General features: G+C 41.0%; 1 protein-coding gene across 7 annotated transcripts in view; it reads left to right on the forward strand.

Annotated features, from left to right (window-relative positions):
- Positions 1–8,411: 8,411 nt before the first annotated feature.
- The window catches only part of NKTR (natural killer cell triggering receptor), a 52,313-nt gene continuing 41,091 nt past the window's right edge, over positions 8,412–19,633 (forward strand). For all 7 annotated transcript variants that reach the window (XM_065666920.1, XM_065666921.1, XM_065666923.1 and 4 more), the window contains exons 1-3: positions 8,412–8,478; positions 8,795–8,889; positions 17,480–17,554. In XM_065666920.1, coding sequence (XP_065522992.1) covers positions 8,832–8,889; positions 17,480–17,554 — 133 coding nt within the window. In that variant the 5' untranslated portion in view covers positions 8,412–8,478; positions 8,795–8,831. The remainder of the gene's footprint in view (positions 8,479–8,794; positions 8,890–17,479; positions 17,555–19,633) is intronic.

Consider the following 19,633-nt stretch of genomic DNA (forward strand, 5'->3'; position numbering starts at 1 on the left):
ACTCCATTCTGGATTTCCCTGTGTGGTTCCACATGTGGCCAATCCTAATTTCTTGAAGTGGGAGGGAAGTTTTGCTGTGCACTGGGAGGGAAACAGGATGGAAGGCTAGCTGCTCTATGACTAAAAGCGTTCTCTTATTTTTGTGGTCTTCCTTGCAAAACTGCCCTTGCCCTTGTATTTTAAACAGATCGAACTGAAAGATGCCACAGTGACCATCTTTATATCACAAAAGTTCGATGTTAAAAGTGCAGTTACAGTATATTTTAAATCCCAAGCAATTATCATTTGTTTATGGCAACAACTGCAATCCATTAAATGAATATGCCAGCACAACTCATAGTATATCTGCAATTATTAGCCTGCCACTAAACTAAAACAAACCTACATTATTCTAGCCTGCATTTCAAGTGAGAGATGGAGTAAATATCAAGCCATTTTACTTATATTTCGGGAGCTAGAATTTAGAGTCCAAAGTAAACACTAAACCATTTTATTGATATGTTCACATTCAGGTTTTACTGCCTTAGCATAAGACAAACTCTTCCTATGCAGAGGCATAAATAAGATGCTCACTAGATCACGCTGGAAGTTTTATATCTCTGTCTACCAAGATGTGTTAGTAGTAAACTTAGTGAGGGCAAAGCTCTGAACTCCCACCATAAATATTTTGCAGTTGTTGCAGAAAAGAGAAATTGTCATTCCCAAACGGATCGATGCAGTATCCTTTCTCTGACAGCGGTCAGTGTTCTGAATGCTTCAGAAGATAAAATAAATCTTCCCCCTCCAACCTCTTCTGTCCATAAGTGCGCACAATACACTTAATTGTTCAATGCAGAAGAATATCTTCCTGACCTTAGTTGATCATAATTGTGTATAGCTTTATTTATACCAACATTAACATTAATCTTGATGGTTTATTACTAGCACTGTTACCAGGAGACACTGCATATTTTATTAATACTGTTCTCTAAACTCACTGTGATGATTGAGGATTCCTGGCAATCCTTCATTTCCCACTAAGTTCCTCCTATAGAAACCTCCCACTTCTTTGCAGGAACTCCCTGCACATATCCATCCCTCTCCTTCATCCCCATGATTCTGCCTGTATCCACAAGCCAGAATTTTTCTATGCCCTCTTTTGTTACCAGAATTCTCCATTCTTCCCCCAGGCTCAGGGGCAGGTAATCCTTTTAAAACAGACCCTTTTGCCCGCTCACATCTCGTGAGAATTACCCACCACACTGCAGCCATGGCTTTGCCAGCCACTTGGCTTTTTTCCTCTGCTCTTGCTGTTATTGTCATTCATCTTTGGAGCCTCAGCTGCAGATTCCCAGCTTTAACACCAGAACAAAGTACTGCACCAATTAGTCTGACCTCCTAGCTTGCAGGGGCCGCTACATTTCACCCAGATACCTTTGTGTTGTGATTTTAATTCTTTGTTTTTAACACCTGCCAGCTGTCTGAATTTAGAGGAACTTGATATGACTTTGTGTGTAGTCATTCTGGCTTCAATGTGATTTACTGGTTCAGGAACAGCAGTGCATACAAATGGAGCTGTGCTCGTTCTGGGGCCAATTTGGGTCTAGGAGTGATATAGTTCCCTTGAAATGAAGCTGAGCCTGAGATAGTAAACCCCTGCCAGATCTCAGCTGGTTCTGCCTCGAACAGCTCAAGCATCTCTGTGCCACGTCATGCTCCTGAAGTGATAACTTTGGGGGGACAGTGAAAAGGTGTCCCACCAAGTCAAGTAATTTCTGGCTCAGCACAGCAAATCATGGAATCATAGAATCATAGAATGTTTTGGGTTGGAAAGGACCTTAAAGACCATCTCATTCCAATCCCCCTGTCATGGCAGGGACATCTTCCAGTGGACCAGGTTGCTCAAAGCCCTGTCCAACTGGGCCTTGAACACTGTCAGGGATGGGGCAGCCAATGGGTGAACTGTTCTGGTTTATCACCACCCTCACAGGGAAGAACTTCTTCCCAATAGCTAATCTAAATCTACCTTCTTTCATCTTAAAGGCATTCTCCGTTTTCCTATCACGACCTTGTCAAAAGCCCCTCTCCAGCTTTCTTGTCAGTCCCTTTAGGCACTCGTCTCTAAGGTTTAAGGTGTCCCCGGAGCCTTCTCTTCTCCAGGCTGAACAAGCCCAGCTCTCTCAGCCTGTCTCCATAGCAGAGGTGCTCCAGCCCTCAGAGTATCTCCATGGCCTCCTCTGGACTCACTCTCTGCCAGGGGTAGAGTGGTCCCAGATGTGGGCAGGGCCCTGAGCCTCTGCTGGCTGTGTATGTTTTCATCGCAGCTGAATTGACAAACCCTCTTGCAGTCCACATTGGTGGCAAGCACAGTCAGAAACATCGAAAAAGCCTGAGGAAAAACTAACAAGCTCTGAGGTACATGAGCTGACTCAGTTTCAATCATTTCAAGGATTCTGTGCTGCATAACAGTGTTCTCAGATAGTGCTTAGTGAGAATGTTCAGCTGGGGTTTATACATCTTTAATGCAAAGGTAAAAGGTAAACTAAACTTTAGGGAAAAGTGAAAAAAAACAAAAAACAAAGGAAAGTAATCATCATGCTGTTTCCCTCTCAAAAAGCTATTAATTAAATATTATTTTGAATTACAGTGATCCTGGGGATATCGCGTTTCATACCAAGCTTCTCACAGAGTTAACATCAGGAAGAACTTCTTTACTGAGTCAGTTAGCTGCCTTCAGCAATACATTATTTTCCTTCTTTTTTCTCCCAACTACATTTTCAGTACCATTTTGCATTTCTAATCCCCACTTCAGTGTCGCTTCAGAATATGGGTATGCTTTTAGCAAAATTGCCTTATTTCTTTTACTGACATAAGACCAATACATGTTGTCAAAGTACTGACCAAAAATCCTTTGTTGTCATCCAATCCAAGAGCTCATAATTTAATACAAGGCAAGAGACAGCAGACGCAGAGGAACAGATGGGAGATTGCAAGAACAGGGTAGCACAGTCTAATTTTACTGCGAGGGTAAAACTCAGTTGTGTTTCTGTTATATAGCATGGCCCACTCACTGGTTTCCACATAGGACTCCACAGACAAAACCAGCCATCATATCATTAAACTATGCACTATCCCGTGGCACCAAGTTTCACCAGTTAATTATATGCTCTATAAACAAATTTCTCTTCTTTGACCTAGTTTAAGTATTACTGAATGGGTAAATCAAGTCTGATATGAAGTAGTAGGCTTCATCCTTTGGCTAAAGAATAGTTTTGATTACTTGCAAGACACCATTTGCTTTCAATAGGCCTGAGTTATAACCCCCTGAAGTAAATGAAAGAAAACAAAATAATAATTGCATTGGGGTTTGGATCAGGCCAAATGTGATCTTGAAACCTACACAAACACCAACCCACGCATCAGGTATCTATCTGTCATTCATTGATTAAGGAAATATAAAACCATCAACATTTTTCTCTACAAGCAGTGAATTAAGAGTGAAAGGGAGGTATTTTTGTAAAATTATTTGAGGAGAACTCAGATACTAATGAAAGGGAGCAAATAAGCAGCTGGGTGGATGGGAAGACTGTAGAAGAGTCTGTCTGGAGCAGCTGGGAGAATTATATACAGAACTACATTAAATGATGTTTCAGCTCCTGAACTCACTCATATTCAGGTTTCTTGACAGCATTTGCTTTTGAATGTTTTCTGGATGAGCTTTTGGCACTGTTGAGATTTATGCCGTGTCAGCCAGAGAGACTGAAGCTGTTTATTTATCCAGGCAGAGCACAGGCAGCTAGAGGAGAGCTCCAGTCTCCCAGATCTGATCTGCCTCACAGCAACTGGCTGACTTTATTTCTAGTCTTAGCAAGCTGCTGGTAGTACCCTGTATACATAGTGTGTATACAGTGAAGTCCCATACACAAGTGTACAAGAAATATGGGTTTCAGGGCTAAAGAAGGAATATATACAGGAATATACCTTGCCCTGTTAAGCAAGTTACCACATGATGGATTAATAGTTTGATAATACTTCTATCACAAGGGGCAGTCATTAACAAATTCTCTTTAGTGTCTGGACAGCAGATCCACCTGATCATGCCAAGGATGGAAACACTCCTAAAGCTTTAGGGCAGAATGCGGGAAAGCTCAGTAATCCTTTAGGAAGTGCATTAATGGTTCAGGTATTTAAATTGGGTTATGGTTCACAGGAAATCCCAGGGGAAAGGGAAGTATAGATGAAGAGAACCATAGGGAGTGTTTAGATGCATGAGGTTACAAATATCCCTATAACCTGTCTGAGGATATGCGTGTCCCCACGAGTGCTCTTTTTCATAGAATTACAGCATGGTTTGAGTTGGAAGGGACCTTAAAGACCATCTCATTCCAACCTGTCTTGCCATGGGCAAGGGCACCTTCCACCAGACCAGATTGCTCCAAGCCCCATCCAACCTGGCCTTGAACACTGCCAGGGATGGGACAGCCACAGCTTCCTTGGGCAACCCGTGCCAGTGCCTCACCACCCTCTTCTTTACTTTAGTGAAAGAGTGATTTCAAAAGATATGACTTTTTATTTCTGTGGGCAGGCTTGCTGTAACTACTCACACGCTGGACTCTGGGGCAGCAGAAGGGTAACTGTTTCTGGAGTAACCTTCACAGGCTCACACCATAGCTGTTAATGCATGGTGCAAATCGTGAAAGCTAATGTTGGAGGCAGGCGCTAGCAATAGTCTACTGGTCTAAGCCCCTGAATCTCCTGCTGCACTTGGAACTTTCCCATTTCCCTATCCTTTAGCTCCTAACTTACTCAGTCCTGTCGAAATAGGAACCATTAAGTGTTCCCAAGGCTCTATAAAAGCCCAGCTTTAATGTTTTTGGTGATGTGGGTAGGAGCTTCTTGCTAGCCATGTACGATCTTTTAACATCTTGGCATTTAATGTGTGGATAAATGTCAGATATGACTGCCATGCGGTGGATTTTGATCAGCAGCCTACACCTGACAGGTTTTACTGTTTATTACTTACCTCCAAGCCATTCATGTCCCTTTAACACTTTAAACATGGCACTCAAATGCTGATGTGGGTATTTTTTAATTAAGCACCTTTTCACTGTTTAAGTTTGCTAAACAGACAACTGCCTGCAGGCTTTCCACTTTTAACTTCTTGATTGCTCAGCAGTGAGGCTTTTCATAATTAAAAGCCCATTTTTCAGTTATTCTGGTCTGCGATATTTATTCTTCAGAAAAAAAGTACCGAAGAAATGTTTTTGCATGACTGAATAATTGAAGGAAACACTTCAGGTGCTCATCTGTTCTTCAGTAACACAAGTTTTTAAATTAAACTGCAGAATTTCCTGCCTTTTTTATCCACCGCCTCTCAACGTGTAGAACTCCAGTAACCCCGATGAACAGCTCTGAGTCACTTCTCCTGGTGTCAACAGTTTGCATCCTTTCGTGCCAGATAGGAATCTACACAGAGCGGTTACAGAGTGAGATCTCGAAAAAGCAGCCGTGACTTTGTCTCACAGAAGTATTTCTGAGCACCACCCCACCCCCCCACCCCACCCCCCCCGCAAACAAATGCCCCAGATAATGAAAAGCTTTGGGGAAAATTCCTTCTCCTCCTTATGAAGCTAATGTGCATGCAAATCACAAATCAGGTAAGAAAATATTTGGCACCGCAGGAACAGACCAGATGTTTTTTGGACACTAGGCCCTCTGTAGTATTGCAGTTGACAAACAAGATGTACCTGCAATGGCAACATCTAAAATAGCATGAGAAAGACCTGACCAACAACTTATTGCTTATAAAAAAAGCCTGTTTCCAAACTTTTTTTTTTTTCCAGACTCAGGTTCTAGGCATGGAATTTGCCAAAAGATAAGGAAAAGCCTCTACAAATACCTAAACAAAAGCTGCTTAGGTCGAGCTTTCATGGGCACCTGTAGACTAATAATTACTAAGGCAATCAAAGACACTTTGGAAAATAAAGACTGTGACCTAATTTAGGCAGTTTCACCCCAACCTGCACACAGGTTGCATAACTGCTCAGCAGTGGCTTTTGCACCCTCTCGCCTTCCAAATTCCTGTAGCCAAGCATACTCCATCTCAGAAAAGAATGCAGCTTCTGGCCAAGATTTGTCAACATGAATTCTTAGGCATAAAATCTACAACTAAGAAATCTCTAAAGTTGATCTGAGGTAGAATAAAGTTGGGTCCACTGATCTTGATGCATGCAAAAGGTGTCTTTAGGAACATAATATAGCTGGGAGTATTTTAGCCTACAAAGGGAGTGTTTCACAAATTTGTGGCTTATCAAAAACTAGTATTGTACAGAAGCAATTATTCATAACCATACTGCTTTGCCACACAGCCTGTAATGCCCCTCAGCCAGCTATAGCTGTTGAAATCAATGAGGGCTTTGTCACCAGTTTCAATGGACACAGGATGTTACCAGAACAGCATCTGCAGCAGTTCACAGATAGGAACACTAGGAAAAATCTTCATTTGTAACTAAACCTTTCATGTTTCAAATGAGTGGGCTCAGATGTGCAGTGGAGAGCTTTTTGTGGGTTTGGTTTTTGGTTTTTTTTTTTGGGGGGGGGGAAGTATGTCTTTCTTCCATCAAGATGGATATTTTTCAGCTCTAGTCCTGAGATGATCTTCAGAGCTTATCTCCCAGAGGATCAGAACTCCTTTCTAATTTGCTTCTTTATGAAAATAATCAGGGCTTGAAATTAACTTTTTTAATTGTTCACAGTCTTTGCTACTTGCACAAAGAACAAGCAGCACATTTCCATGTCTGTATTTATTTATGAGACTTTAGCTTATTTATTTGCTTACCTGCCTTTAGCAAGCTCATGTTCTGAAAGCGAAAGAGCAAGAGGATGCAGGTAAAAGGGAATTAATAGGTTATTTCAGCTCAGGAGGAAACAAAAAACAAACCGTACAGCCATAAAACCCAATCATACATTTATTGTTTGGGAAGATTAAGGAAATCAAATTTCAAATTTTAATTTTTGGAAAGGAATTCCTGTGAAGCTACTGTAACTCAGCTTCTCAGTAGCTTTGTTTCTCAGTTTGCCATTTTAAATTGTGGAAAATAATATGCTTCTATATTATAAAAGCATTTCACAGCTAAATAATTTAGGGCCAGACTGTGCTAGGTTTTTTTTTATGTTGTGTGATGGCTTACCGTGCAAGTATCCCCAAAAGACCAGCAAACTTCTGTGACAACTCCATTGACAGACTTCCTTAGGGACCACTTGCACAATCCATGTTATTAAACATAATAAAGAATGACAGAATCTGGCTGTTAAAATGTCTTTGGAGGCCCAAATACTATAGTGCTAGCAGCCATTAAATCTATAGATAAATTTCATCTAAAACAATCCCATTTTGCTGCATTCCTAACTTCTAAAACATCCTTTGATGTCAGCGTTGCTAGTCTTTATTCTCAGCACATTCCCTTTTTAATCTAACACCTCTGAGTTTCTCCTCTGACAAGGACGTAACCACAGATACAGCTGCCAGGTAAAACTACTGCAATGAATTCCGGTTTGTACAACTTCTGGAAAGCACTCTGAAATGTTTTGCTTCGGGGGTGGCAAGCACTGAACAAGATGTCCTCACTGCTTAGAAAGCAACAAAACTTATTGCTGGAATTGTGGAATAGAATCATAGAATGGTTTGTAAAGGACCTTAAAGCTCATCCAGTTCCAATTCCCTTGCCACGGACAGGGACACCTTCCACTAGACCAGGTTGCTCCAAGCCCCGTTCGATCTGGCCTTGAACGCTCTCAAACACTTCTTGAGTTCCTAAGGCATGGCTCTGTAAGTTGATGCAGAGCTAAGGCTCAGCAAAGGACGGGATCATCCCAGGCCAGCCTTGTTTTCATGCCAGAGAACCAGAGCTGTCCTATCACAGCCCTGACACACGCATCAGGGCGAACACTCCCTCATGCAAAATCTCCTGAGTTTTTGGGTGGGTTTGTTTTTGTGTGTGTGTGTGCTCTCAAAAAAGATTTTCCCTTCAGAGGGCGGTATCTCTGTAAATCCACCCAGACCTCTCAAATCAGAAAGGTGAAGCTCCGTGTGCGCGATGCTCGCTTAGCTCCAGCGTCCTGCACATCCACGCCAGCTCGGGGTCAGGGCAGCGAGGAGGGACGCTCCCCACGGGGATCACGACTTTACGGGTGCTGTAAACCCCTCACCCCGGCCACGAAAGGGCACACGGGCGCTTCGCCCCTCAGGGGGCACCGCTGCCCCCGGCCCCACCATCCCCGCGGCCCCGCTCCCTCACAGCAGGCAGCGGGAACCCGCGGCGGGGGCGGGCCGCAGCAGCTGGAGGCGGGGCCGCGCTGTGCCGCGCCGTACCGGGGCGGGGCGGGCGGCCGGGCCGTGGGGCCCGTCGGCTAATGGCGCTGGGGGGGAGCGGCGGCGCTTGCCGGCCGCGGGGCGCAGGGCGGGGGTGCTGAGAGCGAACAAAGCGCCGGAGCTGCCAGGTAAGGCCGCGGCCGCCGCCCCCCTTCCCGGGGGAGGAGATAGGCAGGGCGGGCAGCGCTGACGGGGCTGCGCCCCCCTCTCCGTGTTCACCTCCCCCATGTTTGTGAGAGGAGGAAATTCCCCTCTGGGTGGTTTCCCCTCGCCGGCCTCCTCCCGGTGCCCTGCCGCCCGCGCTCCAGCGGCCCCGCAGCCGGCGGCTGAAGGGGGAGTGGGAGGGGAAGGTGGTGCCCCGAGTTCTGGCAGCGCTGCGGCCGTGTAACGTTACCCCTCGGCGGGGCGGGCTCGGCTCCCAGCGCCGCTCCTCTTTGTGTCCAGGTGGCGAGGCCGAGCGGTTGCAGGGCTGCCCGCGGCCATGGGGGTGCAGGACCGGCCTCAGTGCTTCTTCGAGATAGAGATCAACCGGGAGCCAGGTAAGGCCAGTGTCTCTGGCACGAGTCTTGTCTGAAGTGTCGTATTTGGGATGGGGTTTACCACATTTTTGCCTCCTTAATGCGCTCGAGCCGTTATCAATGAGTCTGTCCATTGATCTTATTTCTGAGTTAGCTTTTAGTAACTTCTGATGTTTACCAGTGTGCTGGATGTTTTTAATTCTCTCACGACAGATTTTTAGTCTTGTACATGAGAGGCTTTGTGAGGCTAACACCATTTTCAAGAGCATCCTTTATTAGAAGTGCTGCCTGGTTATTTATTGTACCTTTAGAGTTCTATAAGCTGTGGAAAACTGGGGCAAGTCGTGAGGAAACTGGAAAGGTACTCGGAAAAGTAATTTTAATCATACGGTAATTAAAATCGGAAAGGGACCTCAGGAGGTCAGCTGGCAAAAATCTTTCCTCCTCCTGCTCAAAATGAGTCTTGTGAGTGTAAATAAGGAATTGACCATGGTTTGTAGGAGCACAGAATGTCTCATCAGGTGGCCGCTTTAAAAAAGAAACATAATTCAAACAAATCTATCTCTTAACTCATATTTTCCCTATGGGAAGTGTAATCTGCCTGTTAGGGGCAAACTGTGAGTTTTAATCCTGGAATAGGTACTTGATTCCCTCTTCTGTTTCCCTCTCTCTGTAAAAATGCTCGTGGAGATTTACTTATCCATGTCTTTGAACATGAATTTGTTAATGCATACGAGTTGCCTCGCATAAAATGCTTTATATTGCTGCTGTGTATCTCAGAAAAATTAAGAAATGTGATGGCTTTATTATGCTTTCACTTTCAGTTTTTGCTTCAATGTTTCTCTGAAAGCCTTTGAAATAAGTTTGTATCTTTGCACTTCAAATTTCAGTTGCATTCAAATGTAGCTGTAGCCCATTTAACTTGCTTTTTCATTTGAAAAGACATTCAATTCAAGCTTCAGTGAAATCTGAATTCAAGCTTCAGATAGGGCATATCTATAAATCTGTTGCTGGTGTCACTCCTATTTGAGTTATTTAACTGTGCCTTTTCTGAACACTTTTATTGAGGAGAAAAAAGTTAATGTGAATGGACTTTTAACGTCTTCTGTGTCTTTAAATTTAGTTTTACTATGAATAAGACTTTTACTAAAAAGGTTTTAGGTTCGGTAGGTTTCCAGTTTAGGAATGCTAGCTTAATGGCATTGCTTTATAGCAAAGACAACTCATTATTCATCTCATTTGCTTGTAATCGTTGTTAGGGTTTTTTTGTTTTGACTCTCCATCTGAAGAATCTCTCCCTGTGCTGCTCTCTTCTGCCCTTTATGTATGTGTTCTTGCTCTTTCATGATATCCCTTGTTGTCTGCCTTGTCTCCTCAGCCTTCTGCTTTGCATCGTGAGTGAAAGTGCATTACCTTGTTTTCCCTCACATCTATTTGGGTTTGATAACTGATAGCGGTGTCAGAGAGGAATTGCAGTGTTAGTGTTCTTGGTGGTGCAGAGCTTTGGTTACCTGGAGCAGACAGAGGGCTTTGGCTGTGTTTGTGGCTGTCAGTGTTTATTGTCCCTTTAAAGTAACAGGGATCTCAAAAGTGTATATCAAATTCAGAGCCCTGCTGGTTTCACTCCACCTGACTAATGGCTTGTATTTTTTGCGGGAAAATGTGCCGATTTATAAAATATTGGTATGGGACTTAGGTGCAATCTGGTTATACTACTTTATTCTGGTGTCTGTGTATGAATTCACTATGCAACTATGCCTCAGGATTTAAGGTTATATTTAAAAAGCTTAAACGTTGCTCTTCTAGCTGTAAGATGACCTTCAAAAGCTGAATCAAGTGGGAATGATAAAGCAGTGCTTCCAGATGACATGAAGCACTAACTGTGAGATGTACTCTCCCTGCTGATACTAGTGAGGTATTCATTTTAACTTTTAAACTGCCAGCAGATTTTGAAGTTAACATTTTGTTTATTTGACTGTAATACAATAAGCTGTTCTGCTGGCTCATTTTTATTAGATATGGGGAGAAAGAACTGGGCAAAAGAACAGTCCTGCATCTTCTTGCTAGCCAAGAGATAAGACATTGCTTTCACCCTGTCTACACTGAACAGTCAAACTAACATCTCCCCACAAAATGCAGAGAATAAGCAGACATGCGTCTTAACATATTGGAGACATCTCTTCACCTGCAGAATACACAACCGTGTCATATTTAACAGTGTAGTTTGTTTGGTGTCCAAAAATGTTCCCCCCCACAGTGGGTCAAATTTTGAAGGCTTTGCATCTGTTTTTAAGTCTAAACTTAGACTGCTTTTAATAAGTTGCCTGTTAAGCATTTTTTATAAATGTACATTATGCTTCATAATTTTTGAAGAGCAAAGGGAGAGTAAATCAGAAATAAGTGTTTATCTTGATACTAACACCAACAGCACCTCTCCCTCCTTTTGGGCCCCCATGCCAATGGATTTGGATGCATACAGCGTGCACATAGGAGTAAACTACCTTACAGTATTCCAAGAATCTTGGGATGGCAGCAGATGCCAATTTAAATAATTCTCTCTCTACTCTCTGGTGCAAAAATCTGTGTGGAGCTTCAGTCTTTCAGATACTGTGATAATTGGAACAGATGCCTGACTAGGATGTCGCATACATAATCTGAGTCTGTTGCTGTAGCAGTTCTTGTGGCCATCCAAGATTCTTTTTTCCCCTCCTGCCCTTCCCCAGCTAGATTTATACATCATAAAATATATTATTTACTCATTTTTGCTTTTTTCATTCTTATTCTTGGAAGAATTTTCCTTCTCATCTTGGTTTATTACCTTTTTTTTTTCCCTGCTGTCCTTTGTTATTGTTTAACCCTTTCCTTACTTTTTCATTCCTTTTCAGTTTCCTTCCTTGGGTATGCCCCTTCCCTTATTAGTCAGCCTGCTGTTCTGTTACTTCTCTCCTTCTAGTCAATTCGGGCAAAAGTTTGGTATATTTTGGAATTTCAGCTGCTATGAATTTATGTGAAATAAGCTTCACTGCAAAAGTCGTTGTAATACTGTGCTTGTATTAGTAGAACCAGGGATGCTTTATGGGGATTTGTTACCCTTCCTGGAGACAGAAACCTTTCTTAACTGGCTTCTCATTAACTTTTAGGCCTTTGAAGGCAAAAAGTTGTATATTGGCAGAAAACAGGTTAACACTTTGACTTTGTCCATGAAAAAATTGTCAATCCAGTTAAGTGTAGTACAGCAGGAGGCAATGGGGCACTCTGTATGGGGTACCCCTGTCAAGGCCTGTAACGGAGCTGAGGTGTAGATTCGGAGGGAACTGGTTTAATAAAAATTGTAATCCTGTCATCATGTAAAATTGTTGTCAGTGCACAATGAAATACCCTGAAGACTTACTTTGAAGTTTAGAACAAATTGGATTAGTAAGTGGAAGATCTAACTGATGAGGCTCTTTTGCTAGGAGAAGAAAAAGTGTAGTCTCTCACTTGCATATCTCTATTAAATATAGTAAGTAGTAAATTTTTGTTGTGTGCAGTACTGAAATATGTTTGCTATAGTAGAGACCACAGAGTTCTGTAATGGAGGAGCTTCAGGTAGTATTTGTGGAAGACTGGGCTTGGTAGAGAGCTGGGGAACTAAGTTTATGGAGGCTTTCCTTGCAAAGAGTGTGAAGCGGGGTAAGGAAGCATTAACCAAGTGTTAATGTGTCAAGGTATAGATGCCTGCTCAGGGCAACTGTGACATCCATTGTTTTAACTGGTGTTTACAATATAGTCTGTTCCTTTTCCACAATAAGTCTGTATTTTTCTGAAAACTGTAGCTACATTTCTACTTTAAAGCAGTCTTTTAAAATTTATATGACTTAGTGCTGACAAATTTAGGGATAAATATATAAATAAAATACAGTCTTTTTAGTGAGCTGTTATTTAAACTTTTAGGCAGGTCTAGCTAAGCTTTTGGGCCTCTGACAGGCATCCTGGACTCAGCCTGTATGGGATGCGCATTGCTGTTTTAATGGTTGTAATCCCTGCTTTTCTCTTCAGCAGGATATTCCTGTTGATATACTGAAAAAGAATGCCTCAGTGACTTCTTACTTGGCTTACTCTGAGAAACTGGGAAAAGACAAACCCAATATATTTAATTTTGTATAGCTGGATTTATTTTGGGAGTGTCTGTCTGAAACTGACACCTTTATGGTCTAAACATAACATCTAGGAAAACAGTTTGTATTATGTGGCTCCTGAGGTTGTTTCTGAAAAGTAGAGCAGCTAAACTGGAGGAAATCACTGTGTAAACATTTTAATTCACTGATTTTTATTAAACTTTGCCAGCAGAAGACCTCAGCACAGTATAGCATGGACATGCCTACCCTTAATTTTTACCACTTAATTTGAATCAAGTACTAGTTCTTCCGCAGCTGAAAAATTGATCATGGATTCAAAAACACAAGAGAAAAGCTCTCGTCTTTTGATTTGAAAATAGTCCTGGAACTGGATGATTTCTGGTTGTTATGCTTTCAGGTTTCTATAAGCTTATTAGCTGCATACAGCACTTTGTGAAATCAAACTTGAAACCATCTTTGACTTTATATATGCATCGCTTACTGTTTGTAGTTACCAGTAAGGTAAATACTCTTTCATCACCTTAATTTCTATCAAAAATATTGTTAAAAAAGTCAAAAGCCTTCTAACAAATAAGAATGTATTATCAAAGTATTGCTTTATAAATAACAGGCAAATGTTAAATTATGACTGGATAAATTCCTGTGGTGTTGGCTATCACAAGAAGTACAGTAACGTACTGTAAAATCTACACTGTACTATAGGTGAACAGATCATCATAGCTGTGAGCTGGTGAGAATCAGTATTCTATTGAGAACACACTAAATTCAAATTACATAAATGTCCTGCCTGTTGATTTGTTAAAATAAAGATTTTGAGTTTGTGTAACTTCCTTGTGGTACTGGAACATTTGCATCTCATGTTAGGTGAGAGTTTCATTGTTAAAAATATAATCCTAACATTTTCTAGTTTTAATTTATAGTGAGGTACCTCTGCAGGTTCATCTCTTGGCTAAGGCCAACTGAAGAGTCAGGGTAGGTTGTGAGCAGACTTCCATGTACTCGAATACCTCTTATTAGCAATTTGTTTGTTTGCTTGTTTTAATTTATAAGTCAAGTCTTGCTGTTAGTCGTAGAAAGTTTGTTCCCTAATGGGATAACTTAACCTTTTGTTAATTTTCTCTATACAGTGTAGGTGGATCATTTGAGATAAGAGGTGTCTAAATCTGAGGAGATGAATAGCATCTCAAATGCTTTACTGTGTTATGTCAGCACCTACCTCAGCTCCAAGTTTAAAATTAGATGTTTCCTGTTATTTTTTTTGTTTGAGGGATGAGAAAGATTTGTAAGTTCTAAGCATAACTTTTATACAGATTTTTTTTTTTTTATTAACAGCTGCTGTTTCATATGTATTTGTCAGATCAAGGTGTGAAAATGTTTGATCTTTCTCTGGCACATTTAATTGACTGTTTGTCAGAGGAAAATAAAAGCTTTCAGTGATAATTGTATTGATGCAGTTTAAGTAACATACAAGTAGCAACCCAGCAGATGGACACGCAGTATGTGTGTGGTTTGCGTCTTGTAAGCACATGTCACTATTTTATATAGCCAGATAAACTGGGTAAGCAGTACTTTAGGTTATATGGAGGTCCTTGTCTTCTGATTGTAGATATGTGCATTACAAACAATTTGTTTGAGTTGAAAGGCAGGAGAAGCTACCAGACGCTATTAGTGACAAAGCATGAGCGAAAGTTGCTGTTGAAATCATGACACCTTAGTTATGAATGTATTTTCCCATCTCCTGCCTTAGCATCTTCAAGAACTTCAAATGACATTCTTCAACCAGAAAACAGAAGTGGTGGTGTTTGCTGCTTCAGGTGCTAGATATGGTGGGGTCTGTATGTAGGACAGGAACTTGCAAGCTGAAGGCTTCTGCAGTTTATGTCTGAGGGCGAAAGTCCCTTCTGGAGCCCACAGGTAATAACATCTACTAGTTATTTGGCAGCTGTCACCTTGGTACGTGAGCAGCTCGTCTCTATTTCTCTACTCTTGGTAGAATGGGGATAGTGACAACCTTTTCTTTGGAAAGTGCATATATTATTTCACACAGTAAATGGAAGAAAAAAATCTGTATGTGGCTTTTTAAAGTACTGTTCAGAGCTTTTGCAAGAGGGGGAATGGGCCTTCTGCTCTCCTGAATGACTGCTTTTAGTGAAAATTGATAACTCTTACTAAACTGTCTACTCCATTGTGTTCTCTGTATGAGTCTTCAATCTGCATAGCTTATCATTATTTCTTCACTTGAGAATAGCTGCTTTTTCATAGTGGTTGTTACAGCTACCACTGTTTAATGTAAGGTCTTTGAATATTTGCTATTTCTTCATTCCTTGGAGACTGCCCCTCACCTTTTTTTTTAGATTTTCCTGCTGTAATGAGAAAGTCCTGAGAACTTTCTTACTGTAGTTAGTGGACTTCTTACAAGTACATGTAGTGAGAGGACAAGGGCGAATGGCCTTAAGCTGAAGGAGGGTAAATCTAGATTGGATATTAGGAAGAAGTTCTTCCCTGTGAGGGTGGTGAGGCCCTGGCACAGGTTGCCCAGAGAAGCTGCGGCTGCCCCATCCCTGGTAGCGTTCAAGGCCAGGTTGGATGCGGCTTGGAGCAGCCTGGTCTAGTGGAAGGTGGCCCTGCCTGTGGCACGGGGTTGGAACTGCATGGGCTTTAAGGTCCCGTCCAACCCAGACTGTTCTATAATCCTATGAAATACAGACATTTCATCAGCTGAAGATATCTTGAATTTTTATCCAAGACTACAAAATACAGGTTGGTGTTATTTTGTTTCTCCCCTTTTTTAACCAACAGTTCACCTTGTTGGCAATTACATGTTTGGACAGAGGCTTAAAATGGAATGCAATTTCTTAGGAGCTTCTCAGAATTTTTCTTAATGACAAAATATTGAATATAATGAATTTGAACTTCTTTTTTTTTTGGGGGGGTGGTGCTGGAAGGCATCGTGGTTTAAGCCCAGCCGGTAACTCAGAACCACACAGCCGTTCTCTCACTGCCCCCTTCTTCCTCCTCCTGCTCCCGAAGGCATGGGGAGGAGAATTGAAAGAATGTAACTCCCACAGGTTGAGATAAGAACAGTCCAGTAACTAAGGTATAACACAAACCACTACTGCTACCACCAATAATAATAATGATAAGGGAAATAACAAGGGGAGAGAATACAACTGCTTACCACCAGCTGACCGATACCCAGCCCAACCAAGCAGTGATCTAGTCCTTCCGGGTAGCTCCCCGCTGTTTATATACTGGGTATGACGTGCTGTGGTATGGAATACCCCTTTGGCTAGTTTGGGTCAGGTCTCCTTTCTCTGCTTCCTCCCGGCTTCCTCTTCTCCCTGGCACAGCATGAGACTCAAAAAGTCCTTGGTCGGAGTAAACATTACTTAGAAACAACTAAAAACATCAGTGTTATCAGCACTGTTCCCCGGCTGAAAGTCAAAACCACAGCACTGCACCAGCTACTAAGGAGGAGAAAAATGACTGCTACTGCTGAACCCAGGACAGAAGGAAAAAATCTTTGAAGTCTTACCAGTGCACACCACTAGAGTGTAGTACTCATTGACAGATTATTGCTGGTCCCCTTGCAATACTGGTTGACAGTGTGGCTTATTTATGGCTTATTTAGGAACTTCCTATTTGCTAAATATATATATTTTGAAGCTTTAATGTAGTTGGGGTTTTTTTTTGGGTATTTTTCTTTAGCAACATACACCCCAGTATCTTGGAATATAAAAGAAAATGTGAATCAGTTCTAACCCAGTGTTTCTTTATATTAAAGCACTCTTCAGCAGTATTTAATCATTTTAGAAGGTACATAGCATAACTACCACTAGTAGCATGGGGGTAGCTGGACTGAGAAAATTAGACTGCCCACTTTGCATAGGCAGAAAGTAGTATTTGGTTCATAGTACCTGGCAAGTGGAATGTTAATGCTAAAATTGCTGTTGGCTTTTTGCCTGCCTTTTGTATTTTGGTTCATCTTTTTTGTTTGTTTGTTTTTAAACTAGAGGATTTTAGGCCAAGAGTGCTGATGTATCTCTAGTCCTTAACACAGTATAGGACTAGGTCAGTAGGGCTTTTTAGGTAACTACCACAGAGGAAGCTGTGGTAATGTTATTATTAACTTGTTTGTATAAATACAGTACAGGGGGATACAGATACAGCTCTCTGAGGACCTGTATTTATGGCACATGTTTTCAAAACAGGAATTGACAGGATAAAATAATAAGTTAAGTTTGTCTTCCAAACCAAAATGGAATAATTAGGATTTTTAATAAATTAGATGTAATGATATTAATCTTCATTTTTTTATGGTATTGTTCTTTCCTGCCAGTTGTTGTAATGTATGCATATTTGAGATGATTTCTGCTTGATAAAATAACTTTTTATGGGAAAATTTTATTTTCAAAATATGCTTATTTATGTGAAGATTTTTTTTTACGAGTTACAAAACTCTTAATTTATTTATTTTTTTTTTAATCTTTTAGTTGGTCGAATTATGTTTCAGCTTTTCTCAGACATATGTCCGAAGACGTGTAAAAACTTCCTTTGCTTGTGCTCAGGTAAGTAGCATGCTCATATTTAAGATTTCTTATTGTTTCTTAGAATTATTATACAAGTATAATCCACAGTATAATAATAGTGCTGATATTTATTTTCCTGGTGAAAACAAAGCTGAGACTTGTTAGAGCTGAGGAGGGTTTGAATAATGCATAGCAGGAAATAGTGTGGTATTCTGTAACTGTGACTGAGTTAGGATAGTGGTAATGATATATGATTACAGAATGCAAACTGAATTTATGGAACAAAAACTTTTGGTCCCTAATGTGGGACTCCTTTAGGCAGAAGTGATTGACAAGGCTGAGACTGGTCACTGAAGTTACACAAATGTGATATGCAGCTCTTTACCAGGATGCTAGGATTTGTCAGGAAATGTATTTAATATTAATGTCACTGCACAGTATGATAGTGACGTTTGACTTGGGACACTACATAAAAATGAATATATTGAAACTTTTTCTTATATAAAATGTTGTTTATCTGTAATTAAACTTTGAGTATATTTCAGGTTCATGGAAGTGCTGCAGAGATAGAACTATCTTTTAAATCTGAGAAAACATCTTCATTTTTAGCTAATGAAGGACTAAAAGGGAATATGATGACCCCATAGAAAACCTGGCATTGTTTGGTTGGAGATCTGTGAAATCAAAGGGACAGCACTGACAAAAGAATGTCTGGGTAGTATGTAGCACCTTCCAGCCCATTTTTTTAAGCGTGTTTTTTTGGGGGGAGGGGGGGGGGTTTGTTTGTTTGTTTGTTTGTTTGCTTTTAAGTTAAGCAGGACTTAGCTTTTTAAAAAAGAGTAATATTAGCAAGGATTTGGTGTGTTTTTTTGGTCCTCACTGTTCTTCAGGGATTTTTCAGCTGTAAACTGCAGATTAATCTTGATTAGGTTATTACAGGAGTTGGTGTGTGTTACAAAATACATTCTTCACAAAAGTATCTGTTGGTGCTCTCCTGGTCATTTGTAACTGGCTGCTCAGTGATTTACAATATATCTTGAACTAACTATACCAGTGAAGCCTCTCCCTTTTACATGAAATAAGTCTTTTCCAATTCATTAAAAAACTCCAGCAAGACTTTCCAGGCAGCATTTTAACATCTGGCTCTAGTGAACAGCAGCTTTTAGCTATCTGGTTATGTGAAATAAATTTGTTGATATCCTTATGTATTAACTTTTTAAAGCTCATCTTGTCAGAGCTCAAATCCGAGAATGTTATGTGTTCTAGATAATCTCTGAAGATTCAGAATAGCTTTAGAATACTATGAACTGTGGAAGGTGCAGTACGTACCTCATTTTTTTTGAGGTCTTTGTGTGATGCCCCCTCTTTTTATTCTACTTTCAGATTTTTTTTCCACTTAGAGATACCTAGAGGTAGACTGAAAATGGGCAAGAATGATACAACTCTCATACAAAAATGGGAGCTCATTTGAAGTTTATCTTACTCAGAATAGAGTACAAAAGATAAAAAATGAAATGCGGTTATTAGACTGGATAGCATAATGTCTTAGCCTTATGTTCTGTAGCTCCAAAGGATTTTTTAAATCCTGACAGCAGCTTTGCTAGAAGAATGTTAGGTGTAGGTAAAGGAAGGGAAAGGTGTTGGAGATAATGAGGAGCAGAACAAACAAGCAGAACAACTTTTTTAAGCAAAAAAGTCTGACTTCTTTGGATCCCTGTTTCAGTTCTTTTCTGCAGCTGGCTGTACAAGTGTTATTGGTGTCTTCAGCTGGAACTTGTCTTTAGTTGGAAGAATATTGGAAAGTAAGCACAAAGTTAAGAGGTCTACTCTTGAGATCTGGAACTTGCAGCAACTTGATTTGAGCTGTGTCCATCCATTGTGTGGTGGGCATGCATTTTGTGAAACCACACAAATGGTGGTTTCACTTGTCTCAAGGTAGAGCGATATGGCATGAGAGAAAGACCAGTATTTAAAATGCTGTGCCCATCATCCTGCCTGCTGCTCCCTCTATAATCTCTGTGAAGCAAGCCAGGATGTTTTTGTCAGAGACAGATGGAGGAGGATGGGGTGATTCGGGCAGCCTTCCTGCAGCCTGACATTGTTGTCAGAAATAGACCT

Source organism: Lathamus discolor, chromosome 2, assembly GCF_037157495.1.
Source record: "Lathamus discolor isolate bLatDis1 chromosome 2, bLatDis1.hap1, whole genome shotgun sequence".
NCBI lineage: Eukaryota > Metazoa > Chordata > Aves > Psittaciformes > Psittacidae > Lathamus > Lathamus discolor.